The sequence below is a fragment of the Balaenoptera musculus genome, chromosome 19 (genome assembly GCF_009873245.2).
Source record: "Balaenoptera musculus isolate JJ_BM4_2016_0621 chromosome 19, mBalMus1.pri.v3, whole genome shotgun sequence".
NCBI lineage: Eukaryota > Metazoa > Chordata > Mammalia > Artiodactyla > Balaenopteridae > Balaenoptera > Balaenoptera musculus.
The window spans coordinates 8016992-8034849 of NC_045803.1; the positions used below are offsets into that span (position 1 = coordinate 8016992).

At 50.1% G+C, this 17858-nt stretch overlaps 2 protein-coding genes across 4 annotated transcripts in view; both read left to right on the top strand.

The window, feature by feature from the left end:
• The window catches only part of PLEKHA4 (pleckstrin homology domain containing A4), a 32086-nt gene extending 31609 nt beyond the window's left edge, over nucleotides 1-477 (top strand). For all 3 annotated transcript variants that reach the window (XM_036835089.1, XM_036835090.1, XM_036835091.1), the window contains exon 20: nucleotides 21-477. In XM_036835089.1, coding sequence (XP_036690984.1) covers nucleotides 21-283 — 263 coding nt within the window. In that variant the 3' untranslated portion in view covers nucleotides 284-477. The remainder of the gene's footprint in view (nucleotides 1-20) is intronic.
• A 24-nt stretch (nucleotides 478-501) lies between these two features.
• Nucleotides 502-17382, top strand: HSD17B14 (hydroxysteroid 17-beta dehydrogenase 14). The gene is made up of 9 exons (XM_036835098.1): nucleotides 502-1051; nucleotides 1561-1599; nucleotides 1790-1872; nucleotides 2392-2458; nucleotides 6175-6266; nucleotides 16321-16425; nucleotides 16678-16745; nucleotides 16862-16958; nucleotides 17049-17382. The coding sequence occupies exons 1-9, from the start codon at nucleotides 964-966 to the stop codon at nucleotides 17220-17222; spliced, it is 813 nt and encodes a 270-aa protein (XP_036690993.1). The 5' UTR covers nucleotides 502-963; the 3' UTR covers nucleotides 17223-17382.
• Nucleotides 17383-17858: the final 476 nt, after the last annotated feature.

The following is a 17858-nucleotide window of genomic DNA, read 5'->3' on the forward strand; positions in this document are numbered from 1 at the left end:
ACCCCATTCGTCCTCTCCAGGTGGAAATTTGGAGTCTCGAGGAGACCCTCTTCCCCCTGCCCCGCCGCCTCCGTCAGAGCCCCCGCCCCAGGTGTCCTCCCCCCCAAGATCTCCTCCAGCTGCCAATTCCCGCTCCTCGGGGTTCTCCCGCAGAGGTAGTGGGCGCGGCGCAGGCCCCGCCTCCTGGGAGCCGACGTGGGATTCCGGGATCGCCCCTCCCGCCCTAACCCAAGACGAGGGGGCGTGGCCTCTTCGAGTCACTCTGCTGCAGTCCAGCTTCTGACCCGCCTAAAAGTGGCAACCAATCAGAGAGTGAGGGCGTGGCCTGGAGGTACCTCCCGGAGATCTGGAGCCTCTCTGGAAACCTGGGGGCGTGATCTGGTCCCCTCAGGTGGCCTAGAAGGGGAGGGGTTTCTATGGCCAAAGTTTGGTTTTCCCAACACTTGTCCAGATTTGGATTAAAACTTTGAACTTTTAGTCAAGAACTTTCTGTCTGTTTGAGGTTGTTACACTGGTGTCTCTGAGGGGTAGAGCCGGAGTCGTGGGCTTCTGGGCCCCGAGGGAGGAGGGGACAAGGACCTCGGACTTGTAGGTCTGAGGAAGGAGGAAGCTCGGGGTCCCGATTACTGGTTCTGAGGGAGGAGGGGGCTGGAGACCCGGATTCCTGGATCTGAAAGAAGAGAAGACTAGGGACCTGGAGTTTTGGGTCCGAGGGCAGAGATGGCCAGACGCCAGGAATACTGAGTTTGAGGGAGGAGGAGTTTGGGGATCCGGACCTCTGGGTCTGAGGGAGGACGGGGCTGGGACCAACCTTCCAGGCTTCTGGCTTTCCTGGCAACGCCCCCCAGGGCCGGGCTTCCAGGATCCAGCCCCTATTTACCGTTCGACCCCACGACCTCACCGGACTTTGAGGTGGATAGAAGCCTGGAGTGAGTGACAGAGGGAGAGACAGTCTCACGCGGAATGGCAACGGGAACGCGCTATGCTGGGAAGGTGGTCGTCGTGACCGGGGGCGGGCGCGGCATCGGAGCCGGGATCGTTCGAGCCTTCGGTGAGTGGGGTCTGGCTGGCTCTGAATATTGGGAGTCTGGGAGAGGAGGGACGCTGGGGGGGTAATTAATGGGTGTGGAAAGAAGTATCTTCTGTACTGGAATCTAGATTCTTATCTTATAAAATCCCATTTGCAAAGTTAATGAAAAGATAGGCAGTGGTAGCCTGGGGCCTGAGATTTTGGCGGATTTCCAAATGTCATTGACTCCCTTTCTGCGGGTCTCAGTAATAGCTACAAAACGGGTGGTTTGGGGGAACATGCCTCTTGCAGATTTAGGGTTTACTCTGGAACCCAGGGATGGAGGCTCAGGAGCTCCAGCAAGCACCTGGAGCAGCCAAGGAGAATATGTGTCAAAACTTCTGCCCTTTGTCCTAGAGGATTATCATGAGACTTTGGGGTCACGAGGGGAGCATAGTGGGAGACGGCCCCACTTCAGGTGGCCACTAGAGGGCAGCAGAGGGCTTCGCAAAGGCCTGTGCTGGGGTAACCTGTTCTCTTCCCATCCTCAGTGGAAAGCGGTGCCCAAGTGGTTATCTGTGACAAAGATGGTGAGTGAGGGTCCTTCAGTCCTCACCCCCACCCCTCCAGGAGGAGTCCAAGCCCCCAGACCCTTCCTCTCTCAGACCCAGGAGTCCAAACCCCTGGCCCCCTCCTTCCTCAGACCCAGGAAACCAGGTCCCCAGCCTCCTCCTCCCTCAGACCCAAGAGTCCAGACCCCCAGCCCTTCTCTTCCTGCAGAGTCCGGGGGTCGGGCGCTGGAGCGGGAGCTTCCTGGCACTGTCTTTCTGCTCTGTGATGTGACTCAGGAGGAAGATGTGAGGGTGAGCGTATTTTCTGTCCCTATCCCCGGTATCTCCAATTGTTTCTCCACCCCGCCCCAGGCTTTTGCACATGCTGTTCCCTCTGCCTTTCCCCCTTCTCCTGGCTAAATTGTACCCGTCCCAGAGGTTTCAGCTCAGTATCATTTCAAGGCTTTCCCTAACTCTGCCGGCCAGGTCCTGTGTCTCCTGGGAAGATTCTCCTTTATCTCCCACTCCTTCAAGGCTCTTGTCACACCTGTCATGTGGATTGGGACAAATAAATTCCTCACAGTGGATCTCTTTCTCTAAGAGTTTTTCTCTTTCCTCAGGGTTTCTAGTCCTCTTTAGCCAGTATCTCTGACATCTGCCCCTGCACCACAGCCCCAGGTCTCTGGAGTAGTGACCACAGTGTGAATGTCACCAGCCCTCTGGTCTCTGGCCCCTCAGCTGTGACTCCTGTCCCCACCTCGCTTTTGGGACCCTCGGCTCCATAAGGCCTGGTGCTAGCACTGCTCACTCACAAGATATCTTTCTCCCCAGACCCTCATTTCTGAGACCATCCACCGTTTCGGCCGCCTGGATTGTGTAGTCAACAACGCTGGCTACCGTGAGTCATGAGTCCTGAGGGCTGTTCTCCACTGGTGTCAACCCACCTCCTGGCTTCCCACCCCAATGCTGGCTCTGTTCCATCCCTGCTGTGTGCCCCCAGGCCTGTGCCCTTAGCCCTTTTATGCATCCGTTTCTACATTTCTAAAATGAAAATCACCATCCTTGTCATCATTATAGGGTCATTGTGAGTATTGAATAGTGTAGCTGCTCAGCCTCATAATTACCGGAACTGTCTTGGGCAAATAGCTGCCATCTTGTAGCCTCAGTTTCTTATCTATGAAGTGAGACTGATGGCCCTTCTCTTTTTCCATGACTGAGAAGATATACTCTCTACACATGGTCTATAGGGCTTGGTGTGGAGGCTTTGAAGGGAAATTGCCATCAGCTTCATGCTTACCCTTCATAAGAATGCCTCACATTGGTAAACCGAGGCTCAGAGAGGTGAACTGATTGGACTGGGGTCACACAGCAAGGCCATGGTAGAAAGAAGCCTCTCTTATTGGCTGGGCAACTTTGAGCAATTGACTTACCCTCTCTGGGCTGCGTTTCCCTTCTCTTGTTATAAGAATTTAGAGACGGCAGATACTAGTGCATCTTTTCTCTCTGTTTCCTTGACCCTTTCAACAGATATTTATTGAGCATCTACTATGCCCCACATTCTGTCCTAGGGACTGGGGATTTAACAGTGAACAAAATTGACCAAGCATTCCTGTCCTCATGGGATTCACATTGTAGAGTAAGGAAATAGACAAGAAAAGACAGATACAGTTAATCCTCATTATTCGCGGATTCCGTATTTGCGAACTCACCTCCTTGCAAGGTGGGTTGTAACCCCAGAATCAGTACTCACTGCGCTTTCCCAGTATTCGCGGACATGCGCAGAGAGGCAAAAATTTGAGTTGCTCGTAGCACATGTTCCCAGCTAAGGTCAAACATGGTGATGCTCTGCCCTCTGGGTTCAGCTTTCAAACAGAGAGATGCCCAGAGGCGGAGACAGGAGAGGGCAGTGTCTGTAAGGAGCTCCCTCTGGGGCCAGCTGGATGGGTTTGAATCCCAGCTCTGGCATCTGTGAATGGGGCAGCCTCAGGCAAGTCACTTAACACTTCCTTATTTGCAAAATAAATAAAATAGAGTCTGCCAGTATGGGTTGTTTTTAGGATTTAAGATTATAATATTTATGTTAGATAGCTATATAACTATATACATATACATATGTACATATATACATACACATATATGTCCTGTCTTAGTCTGTTCATGCTGCTATAACAGAAATACCATGGGCTGGGTGGCTTAAATGACAAACATTTATTTCTCACAGTTCTGGAGGCTGGAAAGTCCAAGATCAAGTCAGAAGCAGATTTGGTGTCTGGTGAGGGCCTGCTTGCTGGGACCTCACATGGTGGAAGGAACGAAGGACCTCACGGGGGTCTCTTTTATAAGGGCACTAATCCCATTCAAGAGGGAGCCATCCTCATGACTTAACTCCCACAGAACCCCACCTCCAAATACCATCACATTGGAGGTTAGGATTTTAACATATGGAATTTGGGGAGGGGGACACAAACTTTCAGTTAATAGCATATATATGTTATAATGTAATATTATATATATGTATTTCCCCTAGGAGCAATGGGTCAATAGTCACTAATTCAGTGTTCGCTGTGACTTTGTGGACTACAGCTGCCTCAAATAAGGAGAATTGATTGTATATATTAGCATGTCTGGTAGTGATAAAGGCTATGAGGAAAAATAAATCTGATTGAGTGCTTAGAGAATGGCAAGGGCTGTTTTGGACAGAGGGTCTGGGGTGTATTCTCTGAAGATGTTTGAACTGTTCTCTGAAGGAAGCAAGGCCATAAGCCCTGGGTTTCCAGGAGGAATAATCCAATATTTCATTAACTTTCCATTGTCTTGCTTCCCATCTCTCTGTCCCTTCATCCACTTTGGCTCTTACAGCCTTTGGAAGGTTCAGGGTCCATTTTTCCCAGTTTCTTTTTTTTTTTTTCCTGTTCTTACTCCTATCTTTCCTGCTTCTTTTCTTCTGAATGTTGATTTGTCTGTCCCTCTTCCATCCACCCAGTTCTTTCTATTTTTTAAAAAAATATTTATTTATTTGGCTGCGCTGGGTCTTAGTTGTGACACGTGGGATCTTTTAGTTGTGGCTTGTGGGATCTAGTTCCCTGACCAGGGATCGAAGCCAGGCCCCCTGCATTGGGAGTGCAGAGTCTTAACCACTGGACCACCAGGCAAGCCCCCTCTTTCTATTTATTTAACAAACACATTTATAGTACTAAGTGTCAGGCACAAATATTGACTTGTGAAATTTCTAAGCCTGAGAACAAAGTGTTATCCTCATTATGCAGATGAGGAAACAGGCACAGAGGGGCAAAGTGACTTGCCTAAAGTCACACAGCCAAGAAGTATCAGAGCTAAGATTTGAACCTAGGCCTTCTGGCCCTGAGACTGGTTTTTTGTTTGTTGTTTTTTCTTTTGCTGCTCCTTTTAATTTTTTAAATATTTGTTTATTTATTTGGTTGCACCAGGTCTTAGTTGCGGCTCCAGGGCTCCTTTAGTTGCGGCTTGCCAGCTCCTTAGTTGCTGCATGCAAACTCTTAATTGCGGCATGCATGTGGGATCTAGTTCCCTGACCGGGGATCAAACGTAGGCCCCCTGCATTGGGAGCGCAGAGTCTTATCCACTGCGCCACCAGGGAAGTCCCTGCTCCTTTTAATTTTTTTTATTGAAGTATAGTTAGTTTATAGTCTTATGTTAGCTTCAGGTGTACACCATAGCGATTCAGTATTTTTGCAGACTATATTCCATTATAGGTTATTTCAAGATAATGGCTATAATTCCCTGTGCTATGCCGTATATCCTTGTTGCTTATCTACTTTATATATAGTAGTTTGTATCTGCAGTAGTTTGTATACTCCTAATTTGTCCCTCTCCCGTTCCTTCCCCCCTTTGGTAACCACAAGTTTGTTTTCTATATCTGAGTCTGTTTCCATTTTGCATATATATTTACTTGTATTATTTGTGAGATTCCACATATAAGTGATATCATACAGTTTTTGTCTTTCTCTGACTTATTTCACTAAGCATACTCTTCTCTAGGTTCATCCATGTTGCTGCAAATGGCAATATTTCATTCTTTCTTTTTTTTTTTTTTTAAACTTTGGGTTTATTTATTTATTTACTTATTTATTTATGGCTGTGTTGGGTCTTCGTTTCTGTGCGAGGGCTTTCTCCAGTTGAGGCAAGCGGGGGCCACTCTTCATCGCGGTGCCCGGGCCTCTCACTATCGCGGCCTCTCTTGTTGCGGAGCACAGGCTCCAGACGCGCAGGCTCAGTAGTTGTGGCTCACGGGCCCAGTCGCTCCGCGGCATGTGGGATCTTCCCAGACCAGGGCTCGAACCCGTGTCCCCTGCATTGGCAGGCAGATTCTCAACCACTGCGCCACCAGGGAAGCCCTCATTCTTTCTTTTAAGGCTAATATTCCAAGTGCACATACAAACCACATCTTCTTAATCCAATTTTGAGACGACTTTTTAAGTAACCACTATGCAGCCTCCTTTCCTTTTCAGGACCCCTGACCCTCTTGTCTGCCACTCCTCCCCCCTGCACCCCGCAGTGCCTATCTCCCTTCCCTGCTCTCCTGTCTTCATGGTTCCCTCATCCTCTCCTCTCTCTCTCTTCCACCCCCACCCTTAGATCCACCTCCGCAGTGGCCCGAGGAGACCTCTGCCCAGGGCTTCCGGCAGCTGCTGGAGCTGAACCTGCTGGGGACGTACACCCTGACCAAGGTGAGCAGCCGCCTGACAATGAGATTGTCAGACCCACTTTGTCTCAGAGCCAAATGTTTTCTGTGCCTTGCTTTGATCTTATTCCGGAAGGACTCCATTTCTGTAGAAAAGAAATGCATGCAGATCCCTACATCTGGCCAAAGCTACCTGTGTTGCTACGTAGCCCGGTCTTCTTAGGAACCTTCCAGAACCTTCCACAGTGGTGTGGTGGTAGTGGTGGGGGATGTTAAGGATCTGGAGAAAGGAGTTAGGACAAGGAATCAGTAATAGACAGTTACAGCTTTGCTACCCAGTGAATAGCTATTAGGAGCAAAGAGTATCTCCTTCTACCTCTACGCCTTTCCTCTGAATCTTCCCAAAATCGCCTCCTACTTACTCAGTTCAAATACCATCTCTTCAGAAAGGCCTTTCCTGACTACCCTTGCTCATATGGCACCTACATGTACATATTCGTTCTCTATAACAACTTATTTTCATCAAAGTACTTTTTTTTTATTTATTTAATTTATCATCATAATACTTTTTTTTTTTTTTTTTTGCTGTGCTGCGGGACTTGTAGGGTCTTTGTTCCCCGACCAGGGATCGAACCCATGCTTCCTGCAGTGGAAGCGCAGAGTCCTAACCACTAGACCGCCAGGGAATTCCCCATTATAATACTTTTTAAAAATAATTAATTATTTATTTTTGGCTGCGTTGTGTCTTCATTGCCATGTGCCGGCTTTCTCCAGTTGTGGCGAGTGGGGGCTACTCTTTTTTGCAGTATGTGGGCTTTTTTTTTTTTTTTTAATTATTAGCACCTTTAATTATTTATTTGTTTATTTATTTATTTTGGCTGTGTTGTGTCCTCGTTTCTGTGTGAGGGCCTCCTCTAGCTGCGGCAAGTGGGGGCCACTCCTCATCGCAGTGCGCGGGCCACTCACTATCGCGGCCTCTCTTGTTGCGGAGCACAGGCTCCAGATGCGCAGGCTCAGCAGCTGTGGCACACGGGCCCAGTTGCTCCGCAGCATGTGGGATCCTCCCAGACCAGGGCTCGAACCCGTGTCCCCCGCATTGGCAGGCAGACTCTCAACCACTGCGCCACCAGGGAAGCCCAGTATGTGGGCTTCTCATTGCAGTGGCTTCTCTTTGTTGCGGAGCGCGGGCTCTAGAGCGTGCGGGCTCAGTAGTTGTGGCGCATGGGCTTAGTTGCTCCGTGGCATGTGGGATCTTCCCGGACCAGGGATCGAACCCGTGTTCCCTGCATTGACAGGCGGATTCTTAACCACTGCGCCACCAGGGAAGCCCCCATTCTGTCATTCTTGCTTCTTGTTGACTCCTCACTTTTTCTTTTCTTTACCTTTTCTGGAGTATTTGAAAGCAAATCTCAGATAGCATTATTTCACCCATAAATAAAATAATTCAGTATGATCTTTACTAGATAAGGTTTTTTTTTTTTTTAAGTGTGTATCTGTGTGCTCTTTTAGGCAGGGTGGGTGGTCAGAACGCTTCTCTAAGAGGTGACATTTGAGTCAAGACCCCAAGGAGGTATGTGGGCAATTGCGGTCCAGCAGAGGAACAGCCAGTGCAAAGGCCCTGGGGTGGGAATGCTTGGCGTGTAGGAGGGACAGCGAGGAAGGCAGCGTGACTGAAGCAGACGAAGCAGCGAGAGGCTGGAAGTTGAGGGCAGATCGTGCTGGGTCTTGTAAACCACGGAGAGGACTTGGCTTTGACACTGAGCTGGGAGCCATAGAGTGTTCGGAGCAGAGGAACTCGAACTGCTGTTAAGTGGGATCTGGTGCCATCTGGTGGCCCCGTGGGGAACAAAGTGGGGGGGCAAGGGCACAGGCCAGGAAGCCAGTGAGGAGGTGACGATGGCTGTGGATTTGGTGAGAAATGGTCTGATTCTGCATACATTTTTTTCATAAGTTTTTCTGTTTATTTATTTATTTATTTTTATTTGACTGCCTCGGGTCTTAGTTGTGGCACGCGGGATCTTCGTTGCAGCCAGCGGGCTCTTCATTGCTGCTTGCGGGCTTCTCTCTAGTTGTGGTGCTGGGACTCCAGAGCGCACGGTCTCAGTAGTTGCGGTGTTAGGGCTCTCTAGTTGCGGCACGCGGGCTTAGTTGCCCTGTGGCATGTGGGATCTTAGTTCCCTGACCAGGGATCGAACTCGAGTTCCCTGCATTGGAAGGCGGATTCTTAACCACTGGACCACCAGGGAAATCCCTGGATGCATTTTAAAGGTAGGCTTGTTAAGATTTCCTTATAGACTAGATGTGGCGGCAGACTTGAGAAAGAAGGAGTGGGTGGGGTTTTTGTTTGTTTGTTTGTTTCCCCCAACCCCAATCGCCAGCAACCGGCAGGAGGGCGTTGCCATATGCTGCCCTGGGGAAGCCCGGGGAGGAGCAGGCGGGGTGGGGGGCTGTCGAGTGAGAGATGCCCCCCCAGACATCTGCGTGCGGGCCATGGGTCTAGGGCAAAGGTTGAGGCCTGGAGACATCAGTTTGGAGCGCACCAGCTTGAGGCTAGAGGAGCTCAGGAAAGTGAATGTAAACAGAGGGGAGAGGGGGCACGGAGTGGGTCCGGGGTCACCTTGTGCGGAGAAGCTCAGGGCTTCCCAGATCTCATCCGAGATCCAGGTGAAATATCCCCGGGCAGTTGGATAGTCTGTCTCTCAGCCAATCAACCCGGGCTCCTGTCCCCAGTTTCTCCTAGAATTCCCTGGCGTGCAGTGGTTAGGACCGCGCGCTTGCGAGCTTTCACTGCGGAGCGCACGGGTTAAATCCCTGGTCTGGGAACTAAGATCCCGCAAGTCAGTGGTACTCGGCCAAAATAATAATAATAATAATAATAAAGATTGGCACCTCTGTACAATAAGGCATGCACACACCACAGCCCGTAAAGGGTATGTGTGTGTGTGTATTCTTTTTTCCCTTCCTTGGCCGTGCCGGCAGCATGTGAGATCTTAGCTGCCCCACCACGGACCGAACCTGAGCCCCTTGCATTGGAAGCACGGAGCCTTAACCACTGGACCACCAGGGGCTTCCCGTGTGTGTGTGTGTGTGTGTGTGTGTGTGTGTGTGTGTTTCTTTCTCTCCCTCCCTCATTAATTGCCAGCATTTTTAAAAAGAGAGAAATTTCTCACAAACAACTGGATTTCTGGTTTCTCTTGAAAAGTTGTCCAACTGGACCCATGGCAAGGGCGACAGTCTGCTAAATGTGGCCTGGCTCCCCACTGTACCCCAATCCCCAGCTCTCCCTCCTTGGCCTCCTGACTCTGTTACCTGTGAGTGGCTGGTGCAGAAGCCTCACATGAGGGTCTAGATCTGGGGTCCACCTGCCTGGGTTCTCTGTCACTTCCTACTTGTAACATCAGGCAAGATACTCAGTCTCTCTGCACCTAGGTTTTCTCATCTGTAGAAGAGGCTAATAGTGGTAGCTTATTTACAGCGTTGTCCTGAGAATTGAATGAGATTAAATTAAATACCCACAAAGCCCTTAGAACATACCTGGCACAGAGTTTACTGTCTGCAAAGTATTATTGTTTTATTGCGAACCCTTGCCCCATTCTGTTTCTTGTGGCCAATCCACCTCACTCAGTTGCAGTCTCTGAGATACATATTGGGCAAATGAATCCTGGGAGAATAGAAGGGAAAAGGTGAAGTTTGAGCTGAACCTTGAATGGGAGGGAAGGAAGTAGAGAGTAGGACACAGGGTGTTTCACTTGTCAAAAGACTGTGCAAGGCCCTGGGCAGAAACCACCTGGGTGTATTTTAAGAACAGGAGAACCTCCATCTCCATCTCCCTTTAGCAATTATAAGCATTTTGTTAAGCTTGTTCTATCCACTGCCTCCTGCCATCCCCTACCCGGACATCATATAATTTCATTAGTAAGAACTTCATAAATACTACCAATGGATTAGAATGTTTATTTATTTTTATTTTGACACAATTTAAGACTTACAAAATATTGCCCGGATAATACAGAGAAGTCCTGTATACGCAGACTCCCCGTTGTTAACATTTTACCACATTTGCTTTATTCTTCTATCTCTCTATTTGAGAGTAAGTTGCAGGCATGATGTCTATTTACCCTTCAGTGCTTTGGAGGGTATTTCCTAAAAACTAGAACATTCTCTTACACAATCATAGTAACATTAACATTGATATCCTGATCTTAGCTAATCTAGAGACTTTCTTATTCAGATGATTAGAATTCTTATCACAGTACCGTTGCCACACCTGTGTTAGTTGGGGTTCCCCCAGAAGCAGAGTCCAGGTGGGGATTGAAGGGCAGGATGGATGGAAGGCGATCCCAGGAATCGCTGCCTTCAGCCTGGGGAGTAGTTGCCAGGCAGCTGATGAAGGGCGTCACCAAGCAAGTTACCACCAGGTGGGGCACCATCCCCTGGGGGCACTCTGGGAGCAGCGAGAAATATCCACCTCAGAGTTATCCCCCCATCTAAGAGGCAAGGGAGAGCCAAATATTGTTTTAACTTAAAAATACACTTGGGGGTCTTCCCTGGTGGTCCAGTGGTTAGGACTCCGTGCGTTCACTGCCAAGGGCCTGGGTTCAATCCCTGGTCTGGGAACTAAGATCCTGCAAGCAGTGTGGGGTGACCGAAAGAAAAAAAAAAAAAACATTTAACTTCATGTTAATAATTAAAATTAAGACTTTTTTACATGACTAAATTACTATTAGATCTCCTAAGAAAATTAACAGTAATTTCTTAATACCATTTAATACCCAAGCCCTATTTAAATTCACCTAGTTGTTCCCAAATGTCTTATTACAGTTGGTTTGTTCACACCAAGCTCCAAAGTCTGCCGATTGCATTTGGTTTTTCAGAGGGCAGAGACTTTTGTCTGCTTCTTCCTGCCTCTATCCCAGTGCCTGTTGTAAAGAAATTTGTCAACATGTGTAGGTTACTGCCATTATCACCATCGTCATCATTATAGCCATCACCACCATCATCATCATCACCATCATTCCCATCACCTCCATCATCATCATTAACATCATCATAACCATCTTCACCATCATTGCCGTCATCACCATCATCATCATCATAACCATCATCACCATCACCATCATCACCATCATTACCATCATCATCATCACTGCCATCACCACCCTCATCATTGTAATCATCACCACCATGACTGCCATCAGCATCATTGTCATCATTATTAAACCATCATCACCATCTTCACCATCATTGCCGTCATCATCATTGTAACCATCACCACCATCACTGCCATCACCATTATCATCATCATTATTTACCACCATCATCATGACCATCTTCACCATCATTGCCATTACCACCATCATCACCATCATCGCCATCATCACCATCATCGCCATCATCACCATCATTCCCATCACCACCATGACTGCCATCATCATCATCATCATCATTACCACCATCTAGTACCCGTCTTCACAATCATTGCCATCATCCCCCCCATCATTATCATCATTACCTTCATCACTATCATCATCATCACCACCACCAATGTCCCTTGAAAGCATCTGTAAATGTTGATTCTGGACCCAGGCCTCCTGAATCAGAACTCTGGGTCTTTGGCCTCCCTGGTGGATTCTGACACAAGCCAAAATTAGCCCATTCCCTAGGCTAGAGAAAACAACAGAGGGAATTAGGGATATTTATATAGTTAAGGAAATGAGATCTTGTCAGTAGGGATCACAGAAGATGTTTGAGCACAGGAGTGTCCATTGTAGACTCTCAGAGCTGGATTGGTTCTTAGAGACCTATCCATTCGTTCATCTATTTAGTCATCAAGACTGACCAAGCATTTGTAGTTGCTGGGGATACACCACGTGGTCTTTGCCCTTGTGGAGTTTATAGTCATGGGGCAGCCAAGTGTTACTAAATAAACAAGAGACGAGTTTATATGGGTGACTGTGTTCTGGTGCTGGTTTGTTCTGGGGGTCAGGGTAGGCTTTTTGGAGGAAGTGAAACATGAATGACATTAACTAGGGGAGAGGTGGGGCAAAGGGAGGGAGTCAGGCCATTAAGAGTCCAGTGGGTCCTTGATGGAGCTACACGGAGATGCAGGTGTTCCTGGCAGAGAACAGCCTGTGCAGAGGCCTGGCCGTGGGAGAGAGTTAGGAGCTCTCAAGGTGCTGAGTGCAGTGAGTGAAGGGGGTGGTACAGGAGGGGGTTGGGGGGCAGATATATCAGGCTTGGATGGCCATGCTGAGGCATCTGGTCTTGACCTCAAGAGCAAAAGGAAGCCATAGAAGATATCTGAGCAAGGAAGTGATGTGAGCCCATTAAGACTAACAGATCATTAGTAGTAACAGATCATTCCGTCTCTTGTATGAGGAACAAATCTGTGGGCAAAGTGGGGTGAGAATTCGTATCAGGAGATGATCGCACTTGTGCACGTGAGAAGAGGTGACCTTCAAGGCCTCACACACTGTGGCCCCTGTTGCTCCTCTGATCTCACTTCCCACCGCGGCGGCCTCGTTGCTGCCAAACACACCCAGCCTGGTTCTGCCTCAGGGCCTTTGCACTCGCTGTTCCCTCTGCCCAGCATGGTTTTCTCTAAAATGCCTACAGCTCACACCCGGACTCAAAATGCTCAAATCTGGGACTTCCCTGGCGGCCCAGTCGTTAAGACTCCACGCTTCCACTGCAGGGGGCATGGACGGGTTCAATCCCTGGTCCAGGAACTAAGATCCCGCAAACTGTGAGGAGAGGCCAAAATAAAAAGAATGAAAAAAAAAAAATCTCAAATCTCACCTTCCCAAAGCCCTCCCTTGGGCACCCTGTTTGAAACTGCACTACACTCCCATTCCCCCTCCTCCTGCTCTCCTTCTTGTTTCATATCCCTAATTACATTCTAGAACATTCCATAGTGCACTTGTGTCTGTTTCTTGCTGCCTCCCCATGGAACTTGGGCTCCACGAGGGCAGAAATCTCTCCCGGTCTTGTTTCCTGCAGTATCCCCAGCATTTACCCCAGTACCTGGCACGTAATATATCCTCACGAAATGTTTGTTAAATGAATTAACGAGGCGGAGGGAATTGTAGAGATTCAAGAGCTCCTTGGTGATGGGTCTGATGAGGAATTGAGGGTGAGGGAGGCTCCAGAAGACCCCCAGATCTCCCGGGTCTCCGGCTTGAGAAACTGGGTGGGAGCGGGCCCCATGTCAGAGGCTGGGAACCAGGAAGAGGGGCAGATTTTAGGGGGAGACAATGGGGTAAGTCTTGCACTCGAGACATGGAGATGAAAATGCCCGAGGGGGCCAGGTCAGGAGCTCCAGAAGGGGGCTCCAAGGAAGATTTAGGAGATGCTGGTGGAAACCCAGCAAAGTGTGAGGGGGGAGGTCCCATGGCAGGGCGTGGAGAGCGAGAAGCAGACCCAGGAACCTGAACATTTAGGAGACGTGGAGTCAGGCCAGGGAGAGCCTGCAGGAGTCCTCTGAGCGAGCCAGGCTGTTTCAAATCGGTCGTCTGAAGGGAGGAAGGGAAGGAGGGACACAGGGAGTCAGCAGGTCTCTTACCAGCAGGTCCTTGATGCAGCTACACAGAGGTACAGGCGACCTTGGCAGGAGGAGTGGGGGAGGATGCCTGCCAAGGAATGCCTGGGTTAGGGTTGGAAAGGGGCCACAAGGAGTGTGGGACAAATATTTATTGAACGCTAGCTGTGTACCCAGTGCTGGGATGAGGGTGGTGAATAAACCCGTCTCAGCCCCCATGGACCTCACCTTTGCAGGGTGGGGGAGGGGAGGGAGTTAAACAGCTGGGCAGGGAGTGAGGAGGGTTAAGGAGAGAAATATGGCCAGGGCAGGGCCTGGGGAGGCAGGGTTTCAAGGCTGGTGAGAGCGAGGGGAGGCAGGGAGGAGAACAATTAAAGTTGTCAGAAGTTTCTTTTTTTTAAAAAAAAATTTTTTTTTTTTTGACGTGGACCATTATTAAAGTCTTTATTGAATTCGTTACAATATTGCTTCTGTTTTATGTTTTGGTTTTTTGGCTGCCAGGCATGTGGGATCTTAGCTCCCCGAGCAGGGGTCAAACCTGTATCCCCTGCAGTGCAAGAGTGGAGTCTTAACCACTGGACCGCCAGGGAAGTCCCAAGCTGTCAGAAGTTTTTATTTGCTTATGGGTTTTGGTCTCAGATGGCCAAGCCACAAATACTGGCTCGTGACCGATCACGTGACCCTCTGAGCATCAGTCACCCTTTCGCTCCTTGGTCTCCTCACCTGGAGGAAGGGGCTGTCGACTAGACCTTATTTTGGGGTTGTCGTGAGGATTAAATGAGCTAATCTGTGTAAAGAGCTGAGAAAAGGACTTCCCTGGTGGCGCAGTGGTTAAGAATCCGCCTGCCAATGCAGGGGACACGGGTTGGAGCCCTGGTCCAGGAAGATCCCACACGCCGCGGAGCAACTAAGCCCGTGCGCCACAACTACTGAGCCTGCGCTCTAGAGCCCACGTGCCACAACTACTGAGAGCGCATGCTACACTACTGAAGCTCGCGCGCCTAGACCCCATGCTCCGCAACAAGAGAAGCCACCGCAATGAGAAGCCTGCGCACTGCAATGAAGAGTAGCCCCCGCTCACCGTGACTAGAGAAAGCCCACGTGCAGCAACGAAGACCCAACGCTGCCAGAAATAAATAAATAAATTTATTAAAAAAAAAAAAAAAAAGCTGAGAACAGGGGCAGGCACATAATAGATCCTCAATAAATTTCATTCATTGATGCCAAAGATATTTATTGAACACCTACTATGTGCCAGACACCTTAGTACGGGGGATGAATCAAAATAAGAAATTCCAACCGTCCCTCGTGGTTTTTTGCATTCTGGTGGGAGAGACACAGAATAAGCAAATAAGTAAGTAAAGAAAAATATATGGCATGTCAGAAGGAGATGTGTGACACAGGGAAAAGGAATCAGGAAGAGGGCTGGGGACCCAGGGGTAGGCAGGTTGCAGTTTTAAATAGAACAGTCAGGGAATCCTCACTGAGAAGATGACATTTGAACAGGATTTGAAGTTGCTGAGGGGATAGTATTGTCCCACTTTAGCCCTGAAACTGTGGACTGAATGTCCCATGTCCCCAGAAACCCTTCAGTCCTGGGCAAACTGAGGAAAGTTGGTCACCCTAGGAGTGAGTCACATGCTATGTCAGGAGAAACATTCTGAGCAGAGGGAACAGCAAATGCAAAGGCCCTGAGGTTGGAACTCGGGGAGTGTTTGAAGATACAGCACTGGGGACAGGGTGGAGGCCGTTTCTGAGGGAGTGGAGGTTAGAAAGAGCTGGTGGGGTGAACCGGAGAGAGAGAGCTAATTTAGCTTCCCATTCTGAGTATCCCTTGGGTGAGCCAGCTTGTGTCCATTAATCTTTCGTGGCAGGAACAGTCCTTGCCCAAGGCAAGCAAGGGGAGGGATAGAATTTGAGTTTATTCAAGGTCATGTGTAATGGAAGAACAGAGAGACCAACTGGGAGGGAGAGAGAAGGAAAGGGAGAGGGAAAGAGTTGAGAGTTAGTTTAGGGACCTCCGGATAGCCAGGGGTTGCCAATTCTGTTGTCAGAATACGGAGTACATTTCATGAAGTCTTCCCATGGCACATTCTGACCACAGAGCTTTCCCTAAAACTCAGAGAAACCATCTTCCCCTCCACGGATAAAAGAGATTCCTCTCATTTTTGTAAAATATGCAGCCATCTTGGTCTCTCTTGCATTTTCCTATCTTGTTATGGACAGGAGTTTTGAGTAATACACAAAGGCCTAGAGAGAGAGACACAGGGACCCTGAGAGACGGGGACAAGGACACAGAAAGGGGAGGCAGAGACAGAGAGAGAGGCAGGCAGTAGAAGAGACAGAAAAATCCCTTCCAGACAAGGAGAGACTCCTTAAGGGGTGAGACCCAGAGACCCTGAGGCAAACCAGAGAAGGTGCACCCAGAACCCTGGCTGCTGTCCCTACAGGTACCCAGATCAACTAGTGAGCATACCTGGGAGATGGTCATCAGGATGCATTTCAACGGGGCGGGGGGAGATCCAGGGGCTTGGGTGGCTTACTCTGCCTTCTGTCTCCCCAGCTCGCCCTCCCTCACCTGCGCAAGAGCCGGGGGAATGTCATCAACATCTCCAGCCTGGTCGGGGCAATTGGCCAGTCCCAGGCGGTTCCCTATGTGGCCACCAAGGTACACCACCGAGGTACCCTGCCCCTTCTTTCAGGAGCCTCAGCCCTGAGGCATGGCCGCCACCTGTGACATGTTGTTATACATCAAGGGTCTCCCAAGAGACAGAGCCTGGTGCAGCCCAATGAAACCTGCAGGGAGAGCGTGACTTCCTTCTTCTGATGCCCCTGCTTGATGCCCCCTGGTTGGGAGGAGAGGACAAAAGGAACCTCATCTTCTCTGGTCTGAACTTTCTCCATGCCCCGTCTTCTGCAGGGGGCAGTAACAGCCATGACCAAAGCCTTGGCCCTGGATGAGAGTCAATATGGTGTCCGTGCCAACTGGTGAGCAGCTCCACGTGGGCTGAGAGTCTCCTGGGGGAGCTGGGAAGACTGGGGGTGAGCCCAAGAGGCAGTGTTTGCGGCAGACTTCCCTGACCCCCTCTCCTGCCTCACCCCAGCATCTCCCCAGGAAACATCTGGACCCCACTGTGGGAAGAGCTGGCAGCCTCAACGCCTGACCCCACAGTCACAATCCGAGAGGGCATGCTGGCCCAGGTAGGGGTGGGGGCCAGGGCCAGGTGGCATGGGGGTGGCGGTCAGGTGGTGGCTCCTCTTGACCCTCCTTTTCCCCTTGTCTCTCCCCAGCCCCTGGGCCGCATGGGCCAGCCAGCGGAGGTGGGGGCTGCCGCTGTGTTCCTGGCCTCCGAAGCCAGCTTCTGCACTGGGATTGAGCTGCTAGTGACTGGGGGTGCGGAGCTGGGGTATGGGTGCAAGGCAGGTCGGGGCGCCCCCGTGGAGGCCCCCACCATCCCTTCGTGATCTCCCACATTTCCACTTGGGCCTCCCTGACTAGGGCTCTCCCACCCAAAACTCAGTCTCCCAAATTCCAGTTTTCCCCCCCCAACTCTAGACATCAAGCCCACTTACCAATGTGCCAAACCACCGCACAGGTTCCCATAAAAGCGCTCTGCAGCCAGAAGGAGGAAACCATCATTACATTTATTTTCGGCCCTTTATGAGTCCTACCACACCAGGACCCCGTCCCCCCGCCCCACCCAGCCCCACGGATTCCCACGCGTGGCCTGGACCCGAGGGACTACAACTCCCGGCAGGCTTTGCGGCAGGAGCCGGTAGCCAGGGTCTCCTGGGAAAAGTGTTGCAGGTCGGCTTCGCCAGCACTCTAATTAAAAAGGCCCGTAGGGGAGAGTAAATTAAGCTCCGATTAGGAGATAATGGAGGAGGTAAAGCAAAAAGATCTGCGCTTTATTCTTGGCCCTTAGGGAAAAGGAGTTTTGACCTTGCTGCCCGCGGAGTAGGAGGGTGGCCAGCACCAAAAGTCCTGATGGAGGAGAAAGCCGGGGGTTGAAACTCCCGGGTCAGAGGGAGGAAAGGCTTGGGGGCCGGACTCCTGGGTTTGGGGAGGAGGAAACTAGGGAGGAGGGAGGAGGAAACTAA